Raw genomic sequence first — 21,658 nt, 5'->3', positions numbered from 1 at the left:
GCACGTTTGTGTCGGACTTGGCAACATTTAATTAAATGTCGGTTTTACTAATGCATCCTGAGGAAGCTGTTCGCCATTCGTCCTGAGGGATAAAAGACCGTCAAGGATAAACAACCTAAGTTTATGTTAACATGACAAACTGCAAAGTACAATGACATAGCTATGCCAGCACAAAACCACTTAGGGAGCCGGTTGGTGGATGAATGGGCCCAGCAGGCAGATGGCTGCTACTCATAATTTATTTCCTCCAAACAGTCCCTTTAACCACAGCCACTATGACCTTTCCCTACTTAATCATACGGTTAACGTTTCAGTAATATGAATCATGACGAACAATTTTTCTTTGTTATTGCGTTTCATTTTTTATCCTTAAGTTTTTATTATCTTTGTAGTCTTATCTATCTATTTATATATTTATGGTTATTTCTGTGTGATCTTGTGCTTGTATATGTCATCACTGCAAAAGCTTGGTGTGCTGTACTTGAGTAAATAACAAGAAAACAGATTCAATTAGAATTCTGGGTTAATAGGAGTTATAAATAATCGAAACTTTTAAAACATTTGAAATGATCTATTGGGATGCCATACACAGTGTGAACACAGCAGCAACAAAGTAAGGCAAGACTGATAGTAGCATTTTTTTCTCTACCATGAAAAAAACACAAAAACATCTCATCCAGAGATGCTGGAGAAGATTCAAGCACTCCAGGCATTTATCTATTATACAAACTGGTGCTGATGTTATTGTATTGTTAAATATTTTATGTCTGTGCCATGTACTACACTTTTTTGAGGAATCTAATCACAGACAACTTTTCTACAGCAAATGTGTGGGTACGTGATATGTTTGAGAGCATCGCTGAATGAATAGCAAAAACTCACTGAGTAGTATGATAATGCAGATGAGGATGGAGATGATGGCTCCAGTTCCAAGGCCAGCAGCTGCCACGGCCCCGAGGGTGGTGCAATCTCCGTTTTCATCGCAGGGACACACCTTAACTTTGATGACTGACCTGTTGGACAATGGAGGGTTCCCGGAGTCTGACACGATTACAGGGACTTCATACACTCCAGGCTCTAAATATATTTGATACCGCAGACTCAAACGGGCAAAATCACCTGTAAAGGGAAAAGAGACATTACTAACAATCACATTTCATTTTTCAAAAGGATTATTTTTTTCCTGGGTTACAAATAGTTAAAATAACCGTATCCTCAAAAGTTGATTCTGCTCATCTGGATGTAGAGTTCTCCCACTGAAAACGTTACATCAAGATGAACAGAATCAACTTTTGGGGATTTACTTACCTGGATAATTGAGCATGCATCAAGACATAAAATAACTGTAATTTGCATGTTTTATCTACATTTAATAACAGATATTTGTAAAAAATAAAAATAAAAATACTGCAGCCATTTAGTGAAATTTGCAAACAAAAATATAGCGTAAAAGGCAAAAAGATAAAGTTCAAATGAGCATATGAATAGCAAATATTTGGTACGAACACCTTTATTCTGCAACACAGTCTGAACACTTAGGCAAGCTGTCTTGTAATTTCTTTAAGTAGTCTTCAGAAACAGTTCTGCAGACTTTCTGAAGGACACTGAAAGCTCTTCTTTATATGTTGACTATCTTTTGTTCTGTTTTCTGTCAAGATGATCCAACACTGCTTCAATAATGTTCAGGTCTGCGCTCTGGGGAGGCCATTGTGTATTTCCTTTATCCAGATATCTTTTTACTGCATTGGCAGTGTGTTTGAGCTCACTGTCATGCTGAAAAATGAAGCTGTTGCCAATCAGATGCTTTTCATTCCATAAGAACCATTGCTACTAATTTTAGTCCAATTTTTGAGTAATTTGGCTTCTTGGCAGCCACCCTTCTACTGAAACCATTTCTGACGAGGCTTCAATCAAAGATGAATCAACCAAAAGGCTAGATGCATCTCTCAGGTCCTGTGTCAGGTCTTTGCTAGATCTTTTCCTATTTCTTAAGGACATGACCTATCACTTTTTCTTTTGTCGTCCTTTTGTTGAGTTTCTTCAAATTTTCTAAGGACACACTGCACAGCACGCTGGTACATGCCAAGTTTTTTGTTAAAATCTCTTTGAGAATCACCTCGTTGGTAGAAAATTACTATTTTATCCCTGTCATACTGTGCTATGTGACATTTTTCATTGGTTCAACTAAAGAAATTTGAACAAATTATATGTTTGTGTGACAGGGTGCTAGTATAAAAGTACTTAACGATGTAATAAGTATGGCTCCTTGAAAGCAAAATAAAAAGAAATGGTAAGCTACTCAAGACTTTTTCACAGTAATGTACATGAACGTGCACATGGTTAATAAACGCGTAAGGAGATTTTTGATGCATTGTCAGAAAAGTAAAAACGAAAACGTTTTTTGAATTTTTAAAATTTGATCATTTCTCTTCAGTGGTAACACCTTACCGCTGATCCTAGAAATTGTCCAGTTACGTCGGATGGTGGTGGGAAACGTGGGCAACTCGAAGACAAAAGGTCCAGCGTTGGGGTCTGTGTCGGCATCAGCGGCAGTGATGTTGACACCGTTGATGCTCCTGTACGTCCTTTCACAGATCTGAGACTCTTTGGGTATGAGTGCTGGGGGGTTGTCATTAATATCTATCAGATAGATCTGCAGTGTGCCTGTGCCGCTGGCTGCAGGAGAGCCTTAGAGCAGAAAGAGAGAAGCAAAAAAAATAATATCACGACAGGAGGAAAACATGACAAGAGAAGATGTGTGCAGTGAAAGGGACAATTGAAGGGGAAGAGAGAGATGTCGAAGGCTGGCAGAAGTGAGGGAAATAATGAAAGAAGACGAAAAAGAGAGATACAAAAAAGGAACGAGAAGAGGTGATTGGAGCATTGTTCATTCACAATGACGATGAAAAGGTAGGAATACTGTGGAGCTGCAGGAGAATTTCTACACTTGACAGAAACACTTCTGACAGTTGTGCTTTCCAGTTCTTCTTTTAGTCTTACAGCAAAATCAAACCCATCACAGTCGATCCAGATGGCGGCACAGCGCATCCAATCTTCTGGAGCGAGTCTAGGTACAATAATGATGACTGTAACACAACTAAACAAGTCTTTGTCTATGTGTATTACACTGTTATATGATAGTCGTTTACCATTTTGGACATAAAGGCACTTTTATTTGAAATATTAACAGTACATTGCTTTAAAACAACTAATGGGACATTGTCAATGCACATTGACAGTCCTTCACTGTCACACAGACAATCAGTTGAATACTTGAAATTAAACACAGTATACACGTGTGTTTATGTATTAAAAGTAAATCTCCATAGAACGTATGCAGGGAACATTTAGAATGTAAAATAAAGGTGTTGTTGCAAACTGAAAGCAGTGTTGCATCATTTTTAAAGTGAGATCAAGTTGTACTAAGAATCTAGGTGATTTTTCTTCTGTGTTGAACTCTCAATGACTGCACTAGACTGGCTCATTTACCATTTTTAGGTAGTAATCACATTATACATATAAATCCGCAGCTATTGCCTATTAGCAAGGTAACAAAATTGTGACATTAAACGCTCTAAACGTTACACCAATGTTGTTCTGACTCAGCTTTGTAAATCTGTGGAAATTGTCGAGGCAACTTGGTCTGATACTGATGTAGGCATGCCATTGTAAGTGCTGCTTTAACTACAATAGTGTCAGCCTTGGAGTGCAATAACATGCACTGGTGCACACAGACACGCTCACACTTCGTCTACGGGCACAATCTAGAAGCTTCTGCATTGACCGAACACAGCAACAGACCATCAGCAACTGCATTATGGAGAACTAGGAATAAGAAATAGACACTTTAAACAATCAGGGAGGGAGATAGCTGAGCAAAGTGATGAATGCATGAATGCGTATGTGCAGCAGGAAAATGTGGCAGAGAAACATCTTAAGAAAGGGTGCTTAGCGGTATAAAGCTCAGCGTTGTTTATTGAGTGTGTGTCAGTGGGTGACGGCCCTTAGCTTTCCCCAATTAGGAGTCATTTCCCTGTCATGCCCCACTGGCCCAGTCATCACATGGAATCAAGCGACCCCAGGGCTCATCTCTGGCATGAGATAAGGGCAATGCAATTTACAAAGATTTATGCAAAGCTTACAGATCTGCCAATTAAATGTGGCAACAGAGCAAGACGTTTGCCACAAGAAGGGTGAGACACAGCTGAAGACAAGGGTCTGGAGTGAGTCTGTTATCAGTTCGAGCTCTGTTTGACTGGTAACACTATGGTTTTTCGATTGCTTCATTAATATCAAGTGATTAATAAAGACATCAAGACGTCACTGATGAATATAATACGTTTTAGTATCTAGAGACATTGGATAAGTGACCTAAAATTTCTGCCATAACTGGACAACAGGCGTAAAAGTGAAAACAATATAGATGCTCAGCTCACACACAGTTTTGGGGGAAGTGCCTTAAACATGCATTCTATCTGAAGGCCACTATAAACACATTCCTACTGAGTTTAAGGGCTCTGTTGCTAATTTTGGGTAACGATGACTAAAAAACAAGTGTATTTTGTACATCTTGGTGATGAAATGGAGTATGAAATGACACGCTGACTTGCCAAGCACGAGACATTAGCCAATGAGCTTTTTATAGCCAGTTCTGTCCTTCATTGCCACATCAGTTTTTTTGCAACTAAGATGGAAACACCTATCTCGAGGCTTTACAACAGGACTCAAGAAACCAGAGATTAATGTCATGGTAACGACATCTTTCATCTATTGTTCATGTTGTCTATAGATAGATAACATTGCATTCTTTTAACTATGACGACTCGTTAATTAACAGGTAGACTTCTATAATGTCCAAGTTATTATTCATCATTCAAAAGCCAGATCCTTTAGGAAGCCATGCAGGCTATAAAATCACTTGAGTTTTCAAATATTATACAACAGCTTCTAAAAGCTTTAAATTCATTTCCCATCCAAGTGATCAAGTGGATCACTTGATTTGACCAACACTAATTAAACATCTTTATTATTAGTGTCTTTTTTCATGCTATAAGCATCCAGACAGTAATTATGCATCTCTTCGTATTAACTGTTGTGTGTATTTCCAGTTTTTTTGTACTTTAAAAGCCAGTCTAGGGACAGGCATTGGAAATTAGCATAGGCCCTGTGTGTGGCATGGTTCATGTCACATACTTGTCCCTATACAAATACACAGTTAATGCAGACTGTTAAATGCAATTTGTACATGTGTAGATGCTCTACCAGGAATACATGTGGTTCATGAATGCAGTACTGCAAACGCAGGCTTTCAAATGCACACACACACATACACGCGCGCGCACACACACACACAGAGGCTTACCAGTTCTGCTGGTTTGTTAATCCTAGCCATGTATGGGGGACATGTGGAAGCAGCTTGCCACAGCTGATAGGAGAATTATGTGGGTTTTAACCAGCTAAATAAATAATTATGTTTGTGTAAATTCCTCAAAAGGATTTGTATTAACTCCTTTTTTTGATGGGGGATGAGAGATGCGAGGCATGGTGAAAAGACTCGTAGTAAGCCTACCATATGCTCTTTGAATAACGCATAAAAATAAACAATACCATAGGTGTGTTAAGAGGAAAATGAGCCAAAGGGTTCTGAAATGGTCAGATTTCATCGAGGGGGTGTAATAAGTGTACTTCTCACCATGCTGTCACCACCTCTTCATGTCCCATTCTACTATCCTTACTGTCTCATAGTACTTCTTACCATAATCCCTCTTATGTTGTGACGGCTGGCACTCAGGCAAGACCCACATAGACACACAAACATGCACATGAAAAAAACCCTTCTGGTTTCTTTTGTTCTTGGCCACAGTCCCAATATCAGGCAGACCTATTAGAAGCATGCCTGTCGAAACGGTGTACTTTACAAAGGTGAGGTGAGCAAAAAACCCCAAATAATAGGAAACAGGTAACATATTGTGATTATAAAGAAGGTTTGGAATTAAAAAGCAGAAAAAAAAAACAGGAAAGTCCAAACAACAGGAGCATGTAAACCTATAATCCTGCTGCGTCTCCATGCATCAACACAGCAGGTTACATTTTTTGCTGTTTGACATTGTCAGTCATCACAAATACATGTACCCACACATGTGCACGTACTCGCCAAATTTCGTTTCAAACGAGTGGCTTCACACGTGCTAACACCTATAAACACACCAATGTTTCAAAGCCAGCTCAACTTAAGATAAATGCACCAGTGCGCTGCACGTCACTGATAAGGCAATTTGGAAGGAAAATAGCATTTCCCGTTTTACTTAAGAAAACAAGAAACATTCACTTCCACTTGAGAAAAAGTTATTTGTTTGCTGTGATTGGGTTTGTGCTCTGTAATGCTTGAGTTTCAACTTTGAGGCAGAACAAACAATGTATGCTACATAAATTGCACAAAGCCCAAGGAGGAAGCCGGCTTGGACACAAGATAGGAGAGGCTCAACAGTTTAACCAGTTGTGCAAATCCTGGATTTTCACTGACTCTAACCCAGCTACATGCCTTTATAGTCTTCTAAATCCACATGCAAGTCGAAGTTTTAATCAGCTGATATACTCAATATACAAAACACTAGCTTGTGTCTCAGAGTTCAATTACACTGTACAACTCTTGGCTCTGGATTACATCAAATGCATATAAAACAAATGGTAGCAAAGCACCTTCAAGAATACTGATTTTACGCTGAGGTGTATGTTATACTGTAGAAAGTCCCAGTTCTGTCATCATATGCCTAAACTATTGGACATCGGAGTCTTTAAAGAATGAAAACTTGATAAAAAAAATGTGGTAAAAGTGTTAAGCAAATATGTAAGAAACAGCAAACTCTGATTTTAAATGAAAAATAGCAAACGTCACTAATGCAGCAGCTTAAAAGAGTTTCTTACCATTGTCTGTTGCCAGAAATGTGGCTTCATATATGTTGTTTTTTACATAGACAGACTCCCGGTCGAGCATTGCTGTGGTTACTATCTGACCGTTGCTTCTATTGATGGACAGCCAGTCTGCTGGGTCGTTCAGCTTTGAATACCTAAAGACACACAAAGACAGATCGATGGAGACGTTAGCGTTTCCCTGTTTACAAGCAATTAGAAATTTTCTCTTGCATCTGTGCATACCTAAATTGCCTCCCCACACACACACGGTCTAAAAATCACAACAGCTTGACCTTCACACAGTTTAATTCTTCAACGACTTCTTCTCCAGAGCGTGCAGCCTACAGTCAATTTCACCTCATTTTTTTCCCACTCCTGTGTACCAGCCATTGAAGTCAATTACCTCCCTAGTTAAGCACTGACGCAACTACCTGTGTGTGTGTGTGTGTGTGTGTGTATGTGTGTGTTTTACACACCCATTTTCTGAACGTGTTTGCTTAAGCTTACACTGAGAGGTTTATATGCATATATGTCGCGATGCTTGCATGTTTGCAAATGTGCCTGTGTGTGTATATAGGGAATGTGTATAGTGTGGAGATGGGAACATGGGATCTTGGTACTGACAGGAAAGTGGATGTGGTAGCAGGTGGCAGCAGTCCTCTGGGATAAAGCAGCAGAGAAGGAACAGGGGATCATCTCCAGGACCGAATGCCAATCTCACTCTGATCTCGCTGTTCTTGTTTTGCTGGCTTTTGTTTCCTTTGGCTTGTTTCACACATTCATTTTTATCTAAGCTCTCTCTACTCATGTCGCCTCACCTTAACTTGAGGTGCTTTTGTGTTCATTCATTTTCGTAGCCCCGTCTGTATCTTCTCATCTGTGTCTCATTTATTCTCCGATTCCGAGTTCATCAACAGAAACCACTCTTGGTTCACGCGTACACTATGAGACATCATCTGTAGACATGTGACACCTTGGCCTTGTGCACCTATGTTTCTACACCAATTTCATTTCATTTACTGAATGTGAGCCGGGGTGAAAAAGCCAACTTGTTATGTGACATACACTTCCAGGCTCAATCTATTCAAAATGAAATGGATTTGACCTTAACCCCACTTTTATGTTTACTGAAATGTACTTTACTCAGCATTAGCGTACAGCTCACTTATTTATTTGTGCTTGATTAAATACTGCATAGCATTTCTACTTACATGCAGGAGACTGAAAGCCTGAAGGGATGGGTGGCAATAAGTAGGGGGGTGAGGGGTGGACAGAGACTATAATCTCTATCCTGTAGTGATTGAGGTGGGATTTTCCCAGCAGGCAGTGGGCATGATCCGAGGCAGAGCACAGTGCGGGGAAGGGAATCACAGAGATGACATTCCCACACTCTAGACAGATTCACACAGGCAAGCCAAGCCCACAGCCGCTAACAGGCAGACAGTGAAATCACCACCAGGACTACAGTGAGTACATCACAGTGGGAGGGTGGGATAAAAGAGGGAGGAAAATGAGCAGGAATGTGTAGGAGAGGTGACATTCGGAAGTAGCAGCATGGCTGTATGATCTAATTTTAATGTCCTCATTAAGACCGACTTGATACCTACTGCTGTTCTGTGTCCAAATGCATTTCTATTGGCTTGACCATGCCAAACTGACAAATGCTCTCTGTCTGTGGAGTGGAGGGCAGACAAATGGGTGTACATTTTAATGAGAAGAGAAAAAGTTTTTCCAAATGCTAGAAACATCATGTTTGAAAAATAAAAACATATTTCTGAGCCTATTAAACAAACAGTTTTTGATCTGGGGAAATATTTTTCTTGATACCCTTTCATATCTGTCAATATGAAGATGAATTAAGCCAAATTTTTTCCCCTCCCTTCTGTCTCTGCGTTCTACTTTGCTTTCCTGGGCGTGGCTTTCATCCTGATCCATGGCTGGCACACCCTTGTCTCATCAGCTCACCTAACCAACTGCTTCTCCAACCACTCTCCGCCAGATTGTTCTGTCAGCTTCAGCAGTAAACTAACGCTGGGCCAACTCTGATTTATTTCCTTGTATATTTCTCTCTCGTGTTAACCAAGTTCTGTCTCTGCGCCTCAGATCTTCCTAATGTGCAAGCCAGCAACCAGTCAGCTACCTGCCAGCCATGCTGTCACTTCTTCTGCCACACTCACCTGTCAGCCCACTCTCCACTGTCCTTCCCAGCTCTCTTCACCTCCCAGCTTTGCCTCCTGTCTGCCTTGGAGCCAAGCCTCATCACACAAACTCTTTTTTTTAATAGTAGTTTTATAGTTTAAAATGTCTGCTAATGGGAATCTCTTAAGGTCACTAATTAACTATACAAATTTTTTTATCTGTACAAACATCAGCGTTTTAAGCCCTGGAGTTTCTGCTATTTCTCTGGCAAACTATCAGTCAAAAAACATAAAACCAGAAATATAATTTGCTGTTTTTACACTTCACTTTGTGTACAAAAAGATTTGGCATGTTAAGAGACTTGTTAATTATTTAACCTTAATTTTAGGTGGTGCACAGACATGATAGTGGTGTCAATCTTTTTATCCAAAATTCAGCAGAAAAGATTAGAAATACGCAAATAATTTCTTTTTAATATGCCTGACAAATGAGCAGTCACGAATGAACTTTACTCAGAAATCTCAGAGGTCAGTGCCTCAACATTTGGGCAAATAAAATCAATGTTTTCAGCACAGCTCAATGCCAAAGCAAGAATTTTTGTTTTTCACTTGGATAACAGACCCTTTAAAATCAGGGACAGAGAAGGATTCAAATATGGAGCGCATAAATAGGTGTGTATAAGACATTTTCTTCTTTTTTTGCCCTGCAAAATGACTGCAGCACCTATTTGTCCCCGGGTACGTTCCACGATAACACGAGCGCATGTACGCCCTCTGATGATAAACGCCGTAACACAAAGGTTTGTTCACAAAGCAGAGTGCTCTATTCATCCCCACACTTCAATTAACTCTCTCCAACTCCAGTCACCGCAGACGAATTAAACCATATTTAACGCACAAAAAAACCTCTGTATAAACAGTCTTTAGGGGGAAATTTCCAACACAATGACTCGACGTTTTGGTGGAATCATTAGCCGTGTTTTTGTATTTCAACAAAAAGTTAAGTGGAGAATATGGCTGGCTTCAAAATGTTGTTTTAACTTGCTGTAGTGCTGCCTATAGTAAACAACAGTGCTCTGGTCATCAGAGTGACGCCAACGAGAGCACCCACAGTGGTTTTGTTTACAAGTCCCAACTGTAAACGACGTAACTGTGGGCAACTGGCTGTCACCGTCGCTAACTTTTTAATGAAGTGCTATCCAATATTTTTTGTCTTCTTGTAAAAGTAAACAGTTTCCTCCAGTACGCTTCTGGAATATGAAATTTGGTTTCAATGTTATTCTGTGTGTGAAAGTTTTCCTATTCGTTCCCGCGCCTTATTTCCAATGCTTTCCGAAGCTCTCCTCCACCAGAAGGCTTCTCTCATTTGGGAGTTGCTAGGTGTGTGAGTACAGCTGGATGTATGATTAGGCCTGGCAGGTTAGTGATCTTAGCAAGCAGCAGGGAGAGGTATGACATTTATTTTTCAAACCCCCGACCCTGAGGATGAAAAATGCATGTCTCAAGCTTAGCCAAGGCGGTTTGGGTAATCACTTATGCCAGTGTCTCCAGTCCCATGTCTCGACCTTACTGGCTGGGTGTCTGACAGGTGATGCATGATGCTTCACTCCTCTTCCCTCTCCCCATCCCACTCCTGTACACACTGCCTTTCCCCAAAGCCCACACTGTCAGTCTGTCCCTCCATTGATAAGCACCTGTCAACTTCAAACCTTGACCTCACCATGTTCATGTCCCCTTCCCTCCCTTTATAGTCCCTTAGGTCCTATTTCACTTTACTTTTGACTTTTAAGGCTCCCTCTAAATCTTCTCCATGTCTGACTTTTCTTTATGTATCCATTCAAAAAGACAGACAGCTTTTTGTCACACACACCGACATGTGCAATATATTACATCTAACACAAAGCCCGGTGTAATATCTAAACGTCTTTCCCATTAAAGGCATGCCTGGTTTAAGGCATGTTTGACTGATGGCATTTGGAAGTATAATACTATGTAAAAGTCTTGAGCCACCCCTTGTTTGTTACATTTTGCTAAAAAAAAAAAAGGAAATTGAAAGTGCAAACATAAATGGAAATACAGTGTTGAGTCTAATTGTTGCATGTTGTCATTGTGTTTCTTAAATTTGTAAGGTCTTAGTTCAATCTATAGGATCAAGACATTCCTTTGTCTCTGACCACCTCTCCAGCCACTCTGTGCTGGGGGAGGTTTTATTGCAGATACATTCTATCTGGAAGATCTGAATGACTCTTGTGATGTTGCTTCCTGCTTTTATGATCCTTTTGGTGAGCAGGAAGTCATGCATACAGAGACACATGTATACAGGGACACACACACACATTCTTGCACATGCATACAGATGTTTACACATACACACACATAGTGCCTTGTCTTAGAACCATTTGGGGGTTTTACGGTGGGAGGTGCGTTTGCTGTGATGTGTATTGTGTGAACTGCTTTCCCAATAAAAGGCAGCAAGCGGAGGCCGGATTTGGGGTCAGTCTGCGGTAGGATTCAGAGTGCTTTCTGAGACACCGGCCGGGGCCTCCCTTGCTAGCAAGTAAAAGAAATTCGTCTTGTGTTTTGTCGTTAACAAGAATACGTTTCTAAACTAGCGGGGCTTGTGGAAACACAGACCCAACAAACAGTTTGTGAAATTCAAATGAGCTTGAGAGTGAGTATTTGGTATGACCACCTATTCCTCATCATAGTCAGAAAGCTCTCAGGCAAGCTTTCTTTTCATTTTATTGAAGTAGTCTTCAGGAATAGTTCTTGAGATTTCTTGAAGGTCATTCCAAAACCTTTCCTTGGACTTTCATACACAGAAAAAAAAAAGGTTACTTTAAACCCACTTTAAAAAAATTGTTACAGCTAAATCTATTAGTTTTAATCAGACAATAATGTAATTTAAAACTTTGACTTAAAGTACATATTTACTTAAGGACTAATTGTTTCTGCTGATTTTTTTCTGTGGTAAGTGATTTTAGGTAGAGTGAAATAAACAGTTTCAAACCAGAAATCCCAATTTTCCATTGCAACAATATAAAATTTCAGTTCAGCTAAATAAACCAGGATAGCTTTTAAAACGTTTTGTCTTTTTTTTTTTTTATTTAAACGTATTCTTTGCCAAGTTGTCTGTTATGTATGGACCCTGGTTCATCCCTTGAGTCAGGTACCTTTTTTATGGTTAAATGACTCATAGGTCACTGTGAATTCATAAAAAACAAACAAAGACAAATATCCCTTTGAAAATGGTAAGGCACAACGAGTGGATCGAAAATAAGTGAAAAAGCAACAAATGTCCAAAGAAAAGCTTTGAACGACTTTCAGAAAACCCAAGAAAACCCAGAAAAATACAAGAAAGTCTGGCTCCTTGGAAGCAAAATATAAAGAAATGAGTGAGACTCTTGCACAACACAGTATGTGCAGCAGTATCAGTTCTGTGTGATACAACTGAGAAAATGGCAAAAATGAAACCCTGAATTTAAAATTCTTCAAAAATAATGAAGACAACTGGTGTCCTTACGTAACGACTCGAGCAGATACCTTTTATGGAAAAGGTGTAAAGCAGTGGTATTGATAACGATTCTGTCCAGATGGAACCAAATGAATGAGGTGCAGTCTTTGCTTTTCATGTGGCGAGAGCGGAGGAAGGAGATTTAGCCTGTGTTTATGTCAGTCGGACTGTGCCAGAACACAGCATGTTAGTAAAAGTGTTAACCTAAATCCAGGATGCACCGCAGTCTTGACAGGTCATGGAAAAAGAGAGTGGAGACCAATGAGTTAAATCCACAAAAAGTAGAAACTGATCTAGCGAGGAAGATAACAGAAAAAAAAGAAAGTGTGGGAGCGAGCAAGAGAGCGAGAGCAGGAGCCCAGCTGGTGACTTTGGAATCTTCCTAAATTATAATGTACACCCAATTTACTCTCATTTGCTGTGAAATTATCTAGGAAATTTGTTTAGATCTTTTCCCTGGAGAAATTGAAAGGAAGGAGCTGTTAAAGTGCAAGGTGGTTGGAAGGAGGTGGTCTTAATGTCACACCAAACATCCGTGTTATCAGCTTAATTGTGTACTCTTCTGTGCTAGTTATAAATCACGGTGCACTCACTGTAATCAGTACTGACATTGTACATGCACAAATGGAAACATATGGGTTCTGCAGTTGTATGGGTGTCATCTAAAGCCTTGTTCTCTCTTCATGTAGAATGCAGAGCAGATTGTTCTTAACACAACCCATCTAAGTTTGAAGGGTCATAGTGGAGCCACTGGTGCTGTCAAACTGACAGCAGGACTTAGAAAAGACCTGCTGGTCATTCAAAGGTTGGTTTACATTTAAAATCCAGAGAGGCTTAGCGCAGAGAAGAAACACTGCAGGTGGACATAATGCTGTGTCAGGTGTTTGGGCCTCAGCCAGCTGTTCTCTTTGCCGCCCCCACCTTTCTCCATCTCTTTTGTTCTCTCTCTCTCTCGTGTTGTGTGCATCTGTGTGTGTGTGTGTGTGTACCTGCCTGTATGTGCTCATGCAACCTACAGAATGCACACACATCTGATTACCCCAGAGGCTGCTGCTCCCTATTAACCTTTTTACCCTCCTTACTCAGAGTTCTCTGCTGGCACATAAACTTCTCACAGTAAGATTTTGAGAGATGGGTAATGCCAAAATATAGTCCCCTTTTTGAACTTTGACCTCTGACCACTGACAGGGAACCAATCCGAGGCTTTTTAGCCCACTGCCAGTGCATATGGATGCAGGTTTGTGCTTACACAGCAGATAGCCACTCTACAAGCTAGAATTAATTAGACAATATAGCCAAACCACATGGAAAAGATGTTATCTAATTAGATTTAAAGGCTATACAAGATCAAAATTAAACTAATGCCCTACTGAATTTTTCCATTTTGTGGACAGAACTGTCTCTCAGTACTCGCTCAGTACCTGATTATCTGCTGCATCTGAAGTCGGTCGGGATCTGACGCCGAGAAGGTCGTCAGGCTGGTGCCAGCAGGGACACCTTCCTCAAAGCGGATGTGTTTTGGGTTTGTGGGGAAGTAAGGAGGTTCGTTTACATCCTGCACAGATATGGTGACCCCAGCCGTGGACTGGAGTGAGGACTGGATGCCAGTGGCCAGGTGGGCCTGGTTGGACACCACTACCGTCAGCATGAAGGCACGGTTCATCTCAAAGTCTACCGGCTGGAGAAAGGAAAAAAAAAAAACAGAGTTACTTACATTTGAAAGGAGAGAATGCTGAACACATTTGAAATAGTTTAAGCTTTTTGAAACTGTTGGCCTTCATGTTGCTTGCTCCGTCTTCTCTTTCTATCTCCTTTGTGTGCAGGTTGCCCTTGTCTCTTCATCTCAGTATTTGTTATTTTTCACTCTTTCTCTCTATGAGGACATGCTCTATTCTGGACCGATTCTGGGTAAGATTACTGCTTTTCAAATACAGCCTCTTAGGTTACAGTGTTACCTACAGCAGGGTAAAGGTAACACTTTAGAATAGTTTTGCATTAGCAAAAATAAATACCCCTTTCAGCTTGCTCATGAGTATACATCCACAGGGTGTCTGTAGCCCTGTGTACATTTACCACTAAGTGTATTGATTTTACTTCACTGCACAGCTTCTTGATATTGGCAACATCTCTCCCACCACATGACCAGCAAGAAAGCTATTAATTTTCCTCAGACCAACGACTTTAACCAAAATACAAGATAGCAGGTGAAAGACACCCGTTATGTCTCGAACAAATAATTTTCCAAAGACTTACACGAGACTTAATTTATTCAAACTCTTGATGTGACTTTGTAATTGTGCTGGTTAACTTGACTTACAACCATATAGTTGTAAGTCAAGTTAGAGGAGATTAGAGAAGGCTAATATGGGCTACATTCTAGGCTATATTCCTGGTATGCAGCTACATGCAAGGAAGTCAGAAAGAGATGTAAACACTGCAAATGTGGTTGGGATTTTATTATTATTATTTTATTTTTTGTATTTATTTATTGTTTGCTTATTTACACTTTTTGCTCTCATTACAAAAGAATGAAAATGGGAATGTGGTGACATTTAGTTGAAAAAGTAATTAAATAACTTAAAAATGAATTCTTTATGCTACTTATTATATCGAAATAGTAAGCTGGGTACTCAAATGTGTAACCGTAAAACTCATTACACCAACGCTGGCTCTCGGTCCTTTAAGAAAAGTACATTTTCTCTTGCTTTTTTCTCAAGGTTTCTTAAATTCTTGCCCTCAAACAAATCAAATGTCGGAGAATGAAGGAGCCTGTATTATGTACTGGTGAGGATAAGCAATGAAAAAATATAACAGAGGTGACTAACCTCCCGTGTTCATCGCCTGCACATTAACAAAACACTGCAGGCTATAGAGTTAAAGCTAGAGAAAGTTTAAATGATATTTTATTATATAGTCTGATTATTACTATTATAGTGTCAACAGCATTATTTCTTTTTCTGAAGAAATAATTTCCAAGCATCATGCTTGGACTATAATCATTATACTGATTAGTGTAAAGATCCCTGTCAACATTTCTCTTTTCGCCTCTACCTGGGGAATATGCATTAAACCTTGCTGATGAAAAGGGACATGATAAATGAACAGATGTCATGTCAAGTAGTCTCCTGAGGAACAAAGACGCACACAGACACGCAGACACAGTGCAGGGCTGATACTGTTCGCCGTGTGTTGTCACTCCTTTTGGATTAAAAGTGTGTATATGTGTACACTACAGGGGGTTTTGAGACCTGAGCTTAAACCACAGTGACAGTTTTTTGCTCCCCTAATGAAGAATACACAATCGAGTTCAAATGACAGCAAGCAAGGAGATAAAAACAGAACAAGTATGCTGCTTGTAGTGTCCACTTGTACATTTCTAAACAGGCAGATGATAATTACTGCTCCAAAGCTGATGCTGATGTTAATGACTTTGAGCAGATCTGTATGTTGCATCAACTCACTGTTATCGGCGGACAGTCTGAGAGCACAGAGATAAAAAAAACAACAAAATGAGCGCTTTCAGGAAGGTTGGTTGACAAGGCCACTGAAGAAGAGGTGTTTGTACCGGTGCTATGGTTTGCCTGTGTATGTACATGCACGCAAGTATAAATAAATGTAAGCACGCTGGTGTGTATTCGTCTGTGACCTCGTGGAGCACTGGGAGCCCATTTACAGGCTAACCACGCTCAGGAGTCTTTGATCTAAAGCCAGTGGTATTCAAAACACAGGGAGGTCTAGAGTATCGCTGTAGGCTACATAAAACACACATACACATCGAGACACACACACACACCCTGAGGGAAGCCAGAGGGGTGAGAGGTCAATAACATGGCTTGCATCGTTTGCCCATGAGCCATCACATTTTACATCTCCTTGAATCTCTTCGCTCTTTTCTCTTTTTCCCTTTTACCTAATTTGTTCCGCTGGACTTCAGCTTTCCACCCCCTCGTCGTTTCACATCTGCCCTACCCCGGCTCTCTGTGATCTATGCTCTCTGCGGGCTGCATTCCTCAATCCTCGGAAATCTGTCTTCGCCTCACTTCACTTCTCCTTTCCACTTCCCCTGTCATCTTTGGTGTTTATCATAAGCTGTGATTTACATAACTTAACTACTCATTTGAAGCAAGTGGCTTTATTTGTGTGTCTGTGTGGATTTGTATTTTTTTTGTGTGTGTTTGTGTGTTTACTGTCTTTATTACCGTAACGTAAAACGAGAATACGGCTCACAAAATCCACAGAGAGCAGTGCAAATGTGTGACATGATCGGGTTAAATCCTCACCCCTTGTTTACAGAGGAATTCAACTCTCTTGTGGAAGACTGATGTGTATCTTGGTGTCAGTGTAATTTAATCTGTCTGTAATAGCAGCCACAGATGCCTTGGTTAAAAAAAACGTGTTTTTTTAAAAAAAAAAAAAAGCAGGAACAACAAGCTAGCACCAGTCTTATGGGTTCTTGACTTTACCTATTACAAGCTGTCTGATGTGAATGTTCTGTCTCCTTTTTCACAAAGCAAACCAAAGCACCCTGTTTACTTGTTGAGACTGTCTATTGCTTGCTTCGTCCCAGGGGGTGTCCTGTCTCTTATTTTATGATTTCCTGATAACCTCCCACGGGTCCCTGTGCAAGCTTAGGGCTACCCGACTGCCTGCTGAATTTTGCATCAGGGAGTGAGAGGAATGGATTATAAAAGGCAGTCATCTAGAGATAATGAAGAGAAGCAAAATGCCAATGCTCATTGCTCAGGGTGCTATGGGAATTATAAGGAAATGTTATTGCTATTTTTTTCAGATTATTATGTGATGTGAGATGCAGTTTGCAGGAGTCAGATACATGGTGAGAAAGCCCCTGGGTGAAATAAAACAGTTATTTCTACAAAACCCATGAAACACAGTAAGCACATTTCCAGAAAGCCACACAAAGGATGGCCACAGAGATGCAAATCAACAGGACACACATCTACAGTAAATGCACACACACACAGTTTATGATTGATGTTATATGGAGGCTTTTTTTCTAAATGGGTTAAAATCATGCGGACAACCTCTGACTGAGAGGTCAAACAGTAATGTAGCAGGCTGTTACAAGACAGGGCTTTGTTGTTGCTGTCTTTTACCACAGCAGCTACAACATTATGAGTGTATAAAAAACGTTGCCTTTGTAATTGAGAAATCAATACCTAATTTGCTACAGTGGTCTCACCAGCCATTGTGTTTAAGTCTCTGTGTGAGCGTACGAGCTGTTTCTGAAGGGCACAGCGGTCTCCAATCCCTCATTTGGACATAAAGGGGCATATGAAAGACAAAGACCCCAATCTGTCCCTATTTAACTCTGTAGTCTATTATTACTGCTTGCACCTAAATCTGGAGGGGCTTTGACATTCAACAGAGAAAACCAGTGTGTTTCTTCTACAGGGAAAGGCTCAGAATGTTATGTTAGGCCTGGATCTTACCTTCACCACGGTGACCATGCCATCATTTGAAATCGGGTCGGTGCGGATGGTAAAATGCCCAGATGGGTCTCCGCTGATGATCCTGTAGATGGCATTCCAATTAGGGGAGTGCGGTTGATCAGCATCTATAACCGTCAGGTTAGCCACAACGACATCTACACGGTTCTCGGGGACCTCTCCAGAAAACTGTAGAAAGAAAGAGTGAAATGTTACCTCGTGATACATCACTTTGAAACATCTCGCTGCCGCTGTGGTCGTTTAAGATGCATTGAGCCGTTTGAGTGTGGCAATTTCTACAAAAAGCCACTGAGTGCCTATCTTGCTTTTCCATTTGTCTTTATAGAAACATTCCTCCTTTCAGGTTTTCAGGTAGAGTAATTTTAATGAATTCGCTTTTACCACTGCTGGGTAGTAAACAAGCAGTAAACACAGTTTCACACTAGCAAGCACATGCACACAAGGGCGTTGTTCCATTTTCACTGCTTTCTGCATTGCTAGTACACATCATTGATGAGCAAAACTATTTCATCCCTTAAAAAGCCACAGAAACATGGGAGAAAAGAATGGGTGAGGAGAAAAAAACAGGAGTGTGGAGGGTTAAAACAAATGTTTAAGTTGTCCCTGTCCTGTACAAACACATGTGCTTTGCCCTGATAAGCCTTGATGAGGAGTGAGCTGCTGTCTGTTATGCGTCTGCTATGTTAGGGATTCATCAAAGCTGTACAGGCTCAGTAATAAATCCCACAAAGACCCATCAACTAACTATTGCAATGACTCCACTCCAACTCTGTAAAACACAACTTGACTGTAGCCCTACCTACACAAACAACTTGTCAACTCTTAACCAATTACTTGAGGTCAGAGCGTGTTGGCATGACCTCATCTCATCTGCAGGCAACAGGCATGTAGTACCGTACAGTCACCGTGTCACATGGGTAACAGGCATGGAAGAGCGACTGAGTAGCTTATGTGAGGATATCAAAGAGCAAAGCCCCAGACCAAACACTCCATCGGATCATAATACCCTGCCTGGCAAACCTCGCATCACCCAGCAAACAGCCGACAGCAGCGGGCAGATTAGGGGGCTGCGTCGGGAGAGCTGTTCAGAGACTCAATGACATTCTTAAGACAACAGACAAGTCCGGGTGGTCCTGATGCGCTGCCTTCTTTGGATAGGCAGGCTGTCGTTTGTTAGTGTTAGAGTGTGTACGTGTGTGCTCGTGTGGTTTATTACTGTGGTTTGGTTCAGGGACTCCCCAACGCCAGTTCAATAAAATAAAACTTCAGTGGTGGTTCTTATAGGCTCCCTAAGGAGCATCTTATTTCTCAACACACAGTAACAACTAAGGGCAAGTGTTAATCAAATCTGATGGAAGACTTTGAAGGGTACACCGCAGCTCTGATTATCAGTGCCGCAGTCTGAGCTTTTTGTCTCATTATCTCTTTATATAGAGGAGGGGGGGAGGGGGAGGGGCGTGATACGTCACATCAAGAGTTTGAATAAATTAAGTCTCGTTTTTTTCTCTCAGGGAAAACTATTATTACTATACTCACGTGGCAAACACAAACTTGAAAGGGTTCTTTGCAAAAAACGTCAAATGTAAAAGACTAAAACTGTCAACATAAATGTGTACAGGACGTCAAGGGCAACGCATATTACAGTCAATAACTTCCAATTACTGCACTTTTGTCATTTTTGATTTTAGATAGCAAGTATGTTAACAAGCATCAAATTCCTGTGATGAGTAATGCAACGCAGTGTGCCTTTCAGCATAACAAAGTAAGTTTAAGAATGCAGTTGATCTGAACATTTTCAAGGAGACAAGAGCCTTTCTGCGCTGAATAATAGACAGGTGAGATCTTTGAGTAAACCTTCAGATAATTACTTGGAAGTCATTATTGTTCCTCTCTTAAACCAAAGGTTTCTCCGAATTATCATTTACAAACGCTCTGTTTTCAAGGGTTTAACTTTAATGACAGTGATCTTTGATGGATGTTGGGGTTATTGTCAATAATGGATGGAACAAAGAGCTTTTAAACATTGGGGGGGAAAAGCCTAGAGTTGCTCTCTTTCTTTCACTGTCTTAGTGATTTATTATACTAATGCTGCTGCGGCTTCTATTGGCTCTGCTGTTAGTGGGTCTTTTAACATAGACCTTCTGTATCACCATCTACAGGCAGAGGCTTAAATTTCCTCTAATTACATAGGCTTGTATTTTTTTGTATATGATTCTGTCCCCAACTGCTGGACTTTCTGATTGTGATTGGCACACAGTGCTGTTGGCACAACACTTGACAAAACACCTCTTGCCAACACCCTGAACTCTCTGTCACTTTTCTGGCAGTGGAGAAACACTAAAAGAGGCAAGGAGAGGTAAAAGCGAAAGCAGAGAAGTGACAGGGGACTTAATCATATAAGCTTTGTTAGGATAGTAGCTAAAGGAGGCCAAGAAAGCACTGCGGTGACTCTTGCAAAGAGACACTCTGATTTCATGGTTTTACGTTTCTACGTATTCCCAAAATCAGTGAATGCCACATTTCATCCGTCTGTACCATGGATGGCACATGCATGTATGCAGCCCTGACTATCCACCCAAAGTCTTCCCATCTGTACCCATGCACCACCCTTTGCGGACTTGAAAAAATAGGCCAGCCTCTGATAGGCATGATGAAATATTAATCTCCAACATTAAAGACAAATTCCCCAAACTTTATATTTCTGGGACATGTTGAAAGATCTATGGGGTTTATTGCAAACACTAAATATTTGCATAATGGCCTGCATTCTCGACAAAATGGCTCTTATGTTATACCCCCATGAAAGTGGATGATTTATGAAGGGAGTGGGTAAAAGTGCTCTGCTCATCGTGGCTCCAAAACCTCCACTAAACTTGATCATCAATATCCATGATAGTATTAACTTTCCTCTGTGACGGTGATGGAAATGCACTTAAACACGGTGGAATACAGAGAATATCAATCTATTATTGCCCACTATCATCAATACACCACCATCGGTAGAGAATCTTAATGCAGGAAGGGGGTGCCGAGTCAGTAGAGGCCTCTGATTTACAACGAGCCATGTCTACACTTTATCACTACTGCTGTACAAAATAGCTCCCGCGACTAAATAATTCTTCATTCCTTCTTCTCTCCCCATCATTCTCTCGTCACTTTTTTCCTTTTCATTTTCCATCGTTGACTCTACTTGGTGGTCCACTCATCAGCTCCCCTTACTGTTTTCTTTCTTTCTTCACCCTTTCCTCTGCTTCTTCCTTCCCTCTGCCCTCCGAATGCCCTGCTTTGTGTGACGTAGCAGTTCTCTGACGAGCTCTGTGACTGACATATGCTTACCTCTAACGCTAAGTCATCATCATAAGGGTCTTAATAGCCCCCAGTGCAAATGCTAATGCTAAAATTGCTGCTACCACCTCTAAGAGTTGTGTACAGTATACTGTTTGGCTGATACTGCCTCGGTCGATATTCCAGCAGTTGCAAAGCTAAGCACCTTATCTACCCGACATAACCAGGCTCTCATCCCTGATGATAGGAAGCCACACATCCAGAATAATCCTGACATCTGAAACCACACTGACACGGAGACAGCCTTTTCATTAAACAAAACATGTCGAACGCAGAAAAAC

General features: G+C 40.7%; 1 protein-coding gene across 1 annotated transcript in view; it reads right to left on the bottom strand.

Moving 5' to 3' along the window:
* LOC102192111 (cadherin-4-like) overlaps positions 1-21,658 on the bottom strand; it is a 242,552-nt gene that overhangs the window by 5,246 nt on the left and 215,648 nt on the right. The window contains exons 10-14 of the mRNA XM_005731792.1: positions 18,015-18,200; positions 13,986-14,242; positions 6,925-7,067; positions 2,449-2,688; positions 883-1,119 (exon numbers count right to left, since the gene is read on the bottom strand). Coding sequence (XP_005731849.1) covers positions 883-1,119; positions 2,449-2,688; positions 6,925-7,067; positions 13,986-14,242; positions 18,015-18,200 — 1,063 coding nt within the window. The remainder of the gene's footprint in view (positions 1-882; positions 1,120-2,448; positions 2,689-6,924; positions 7,068-13,985; positions 14,243-18,014; positions 18,201-21,658) is intronic.

Source organism: Pundamilia nyererei, unplaced genomic scaffold (genome assembly GCF_000239375.1).
Source record: "Pundamilia nyererei isolate P.nyererei 1_Seehausen unplaced genomic scaffold, PunNye1.0 scaffold00044, whole genome shotgun sequence".
Classification (NCBI taxonomy): domain Eukaryota; kingdom Metazoa; phylum Chordata; class Actinopteri; order Cichliformes; family Cichlidae; genus Pundamilia; species Pundamilia nyererei.
This window is presented reverse-complemented; position numbering and strand designations above follow the sequence as displayed.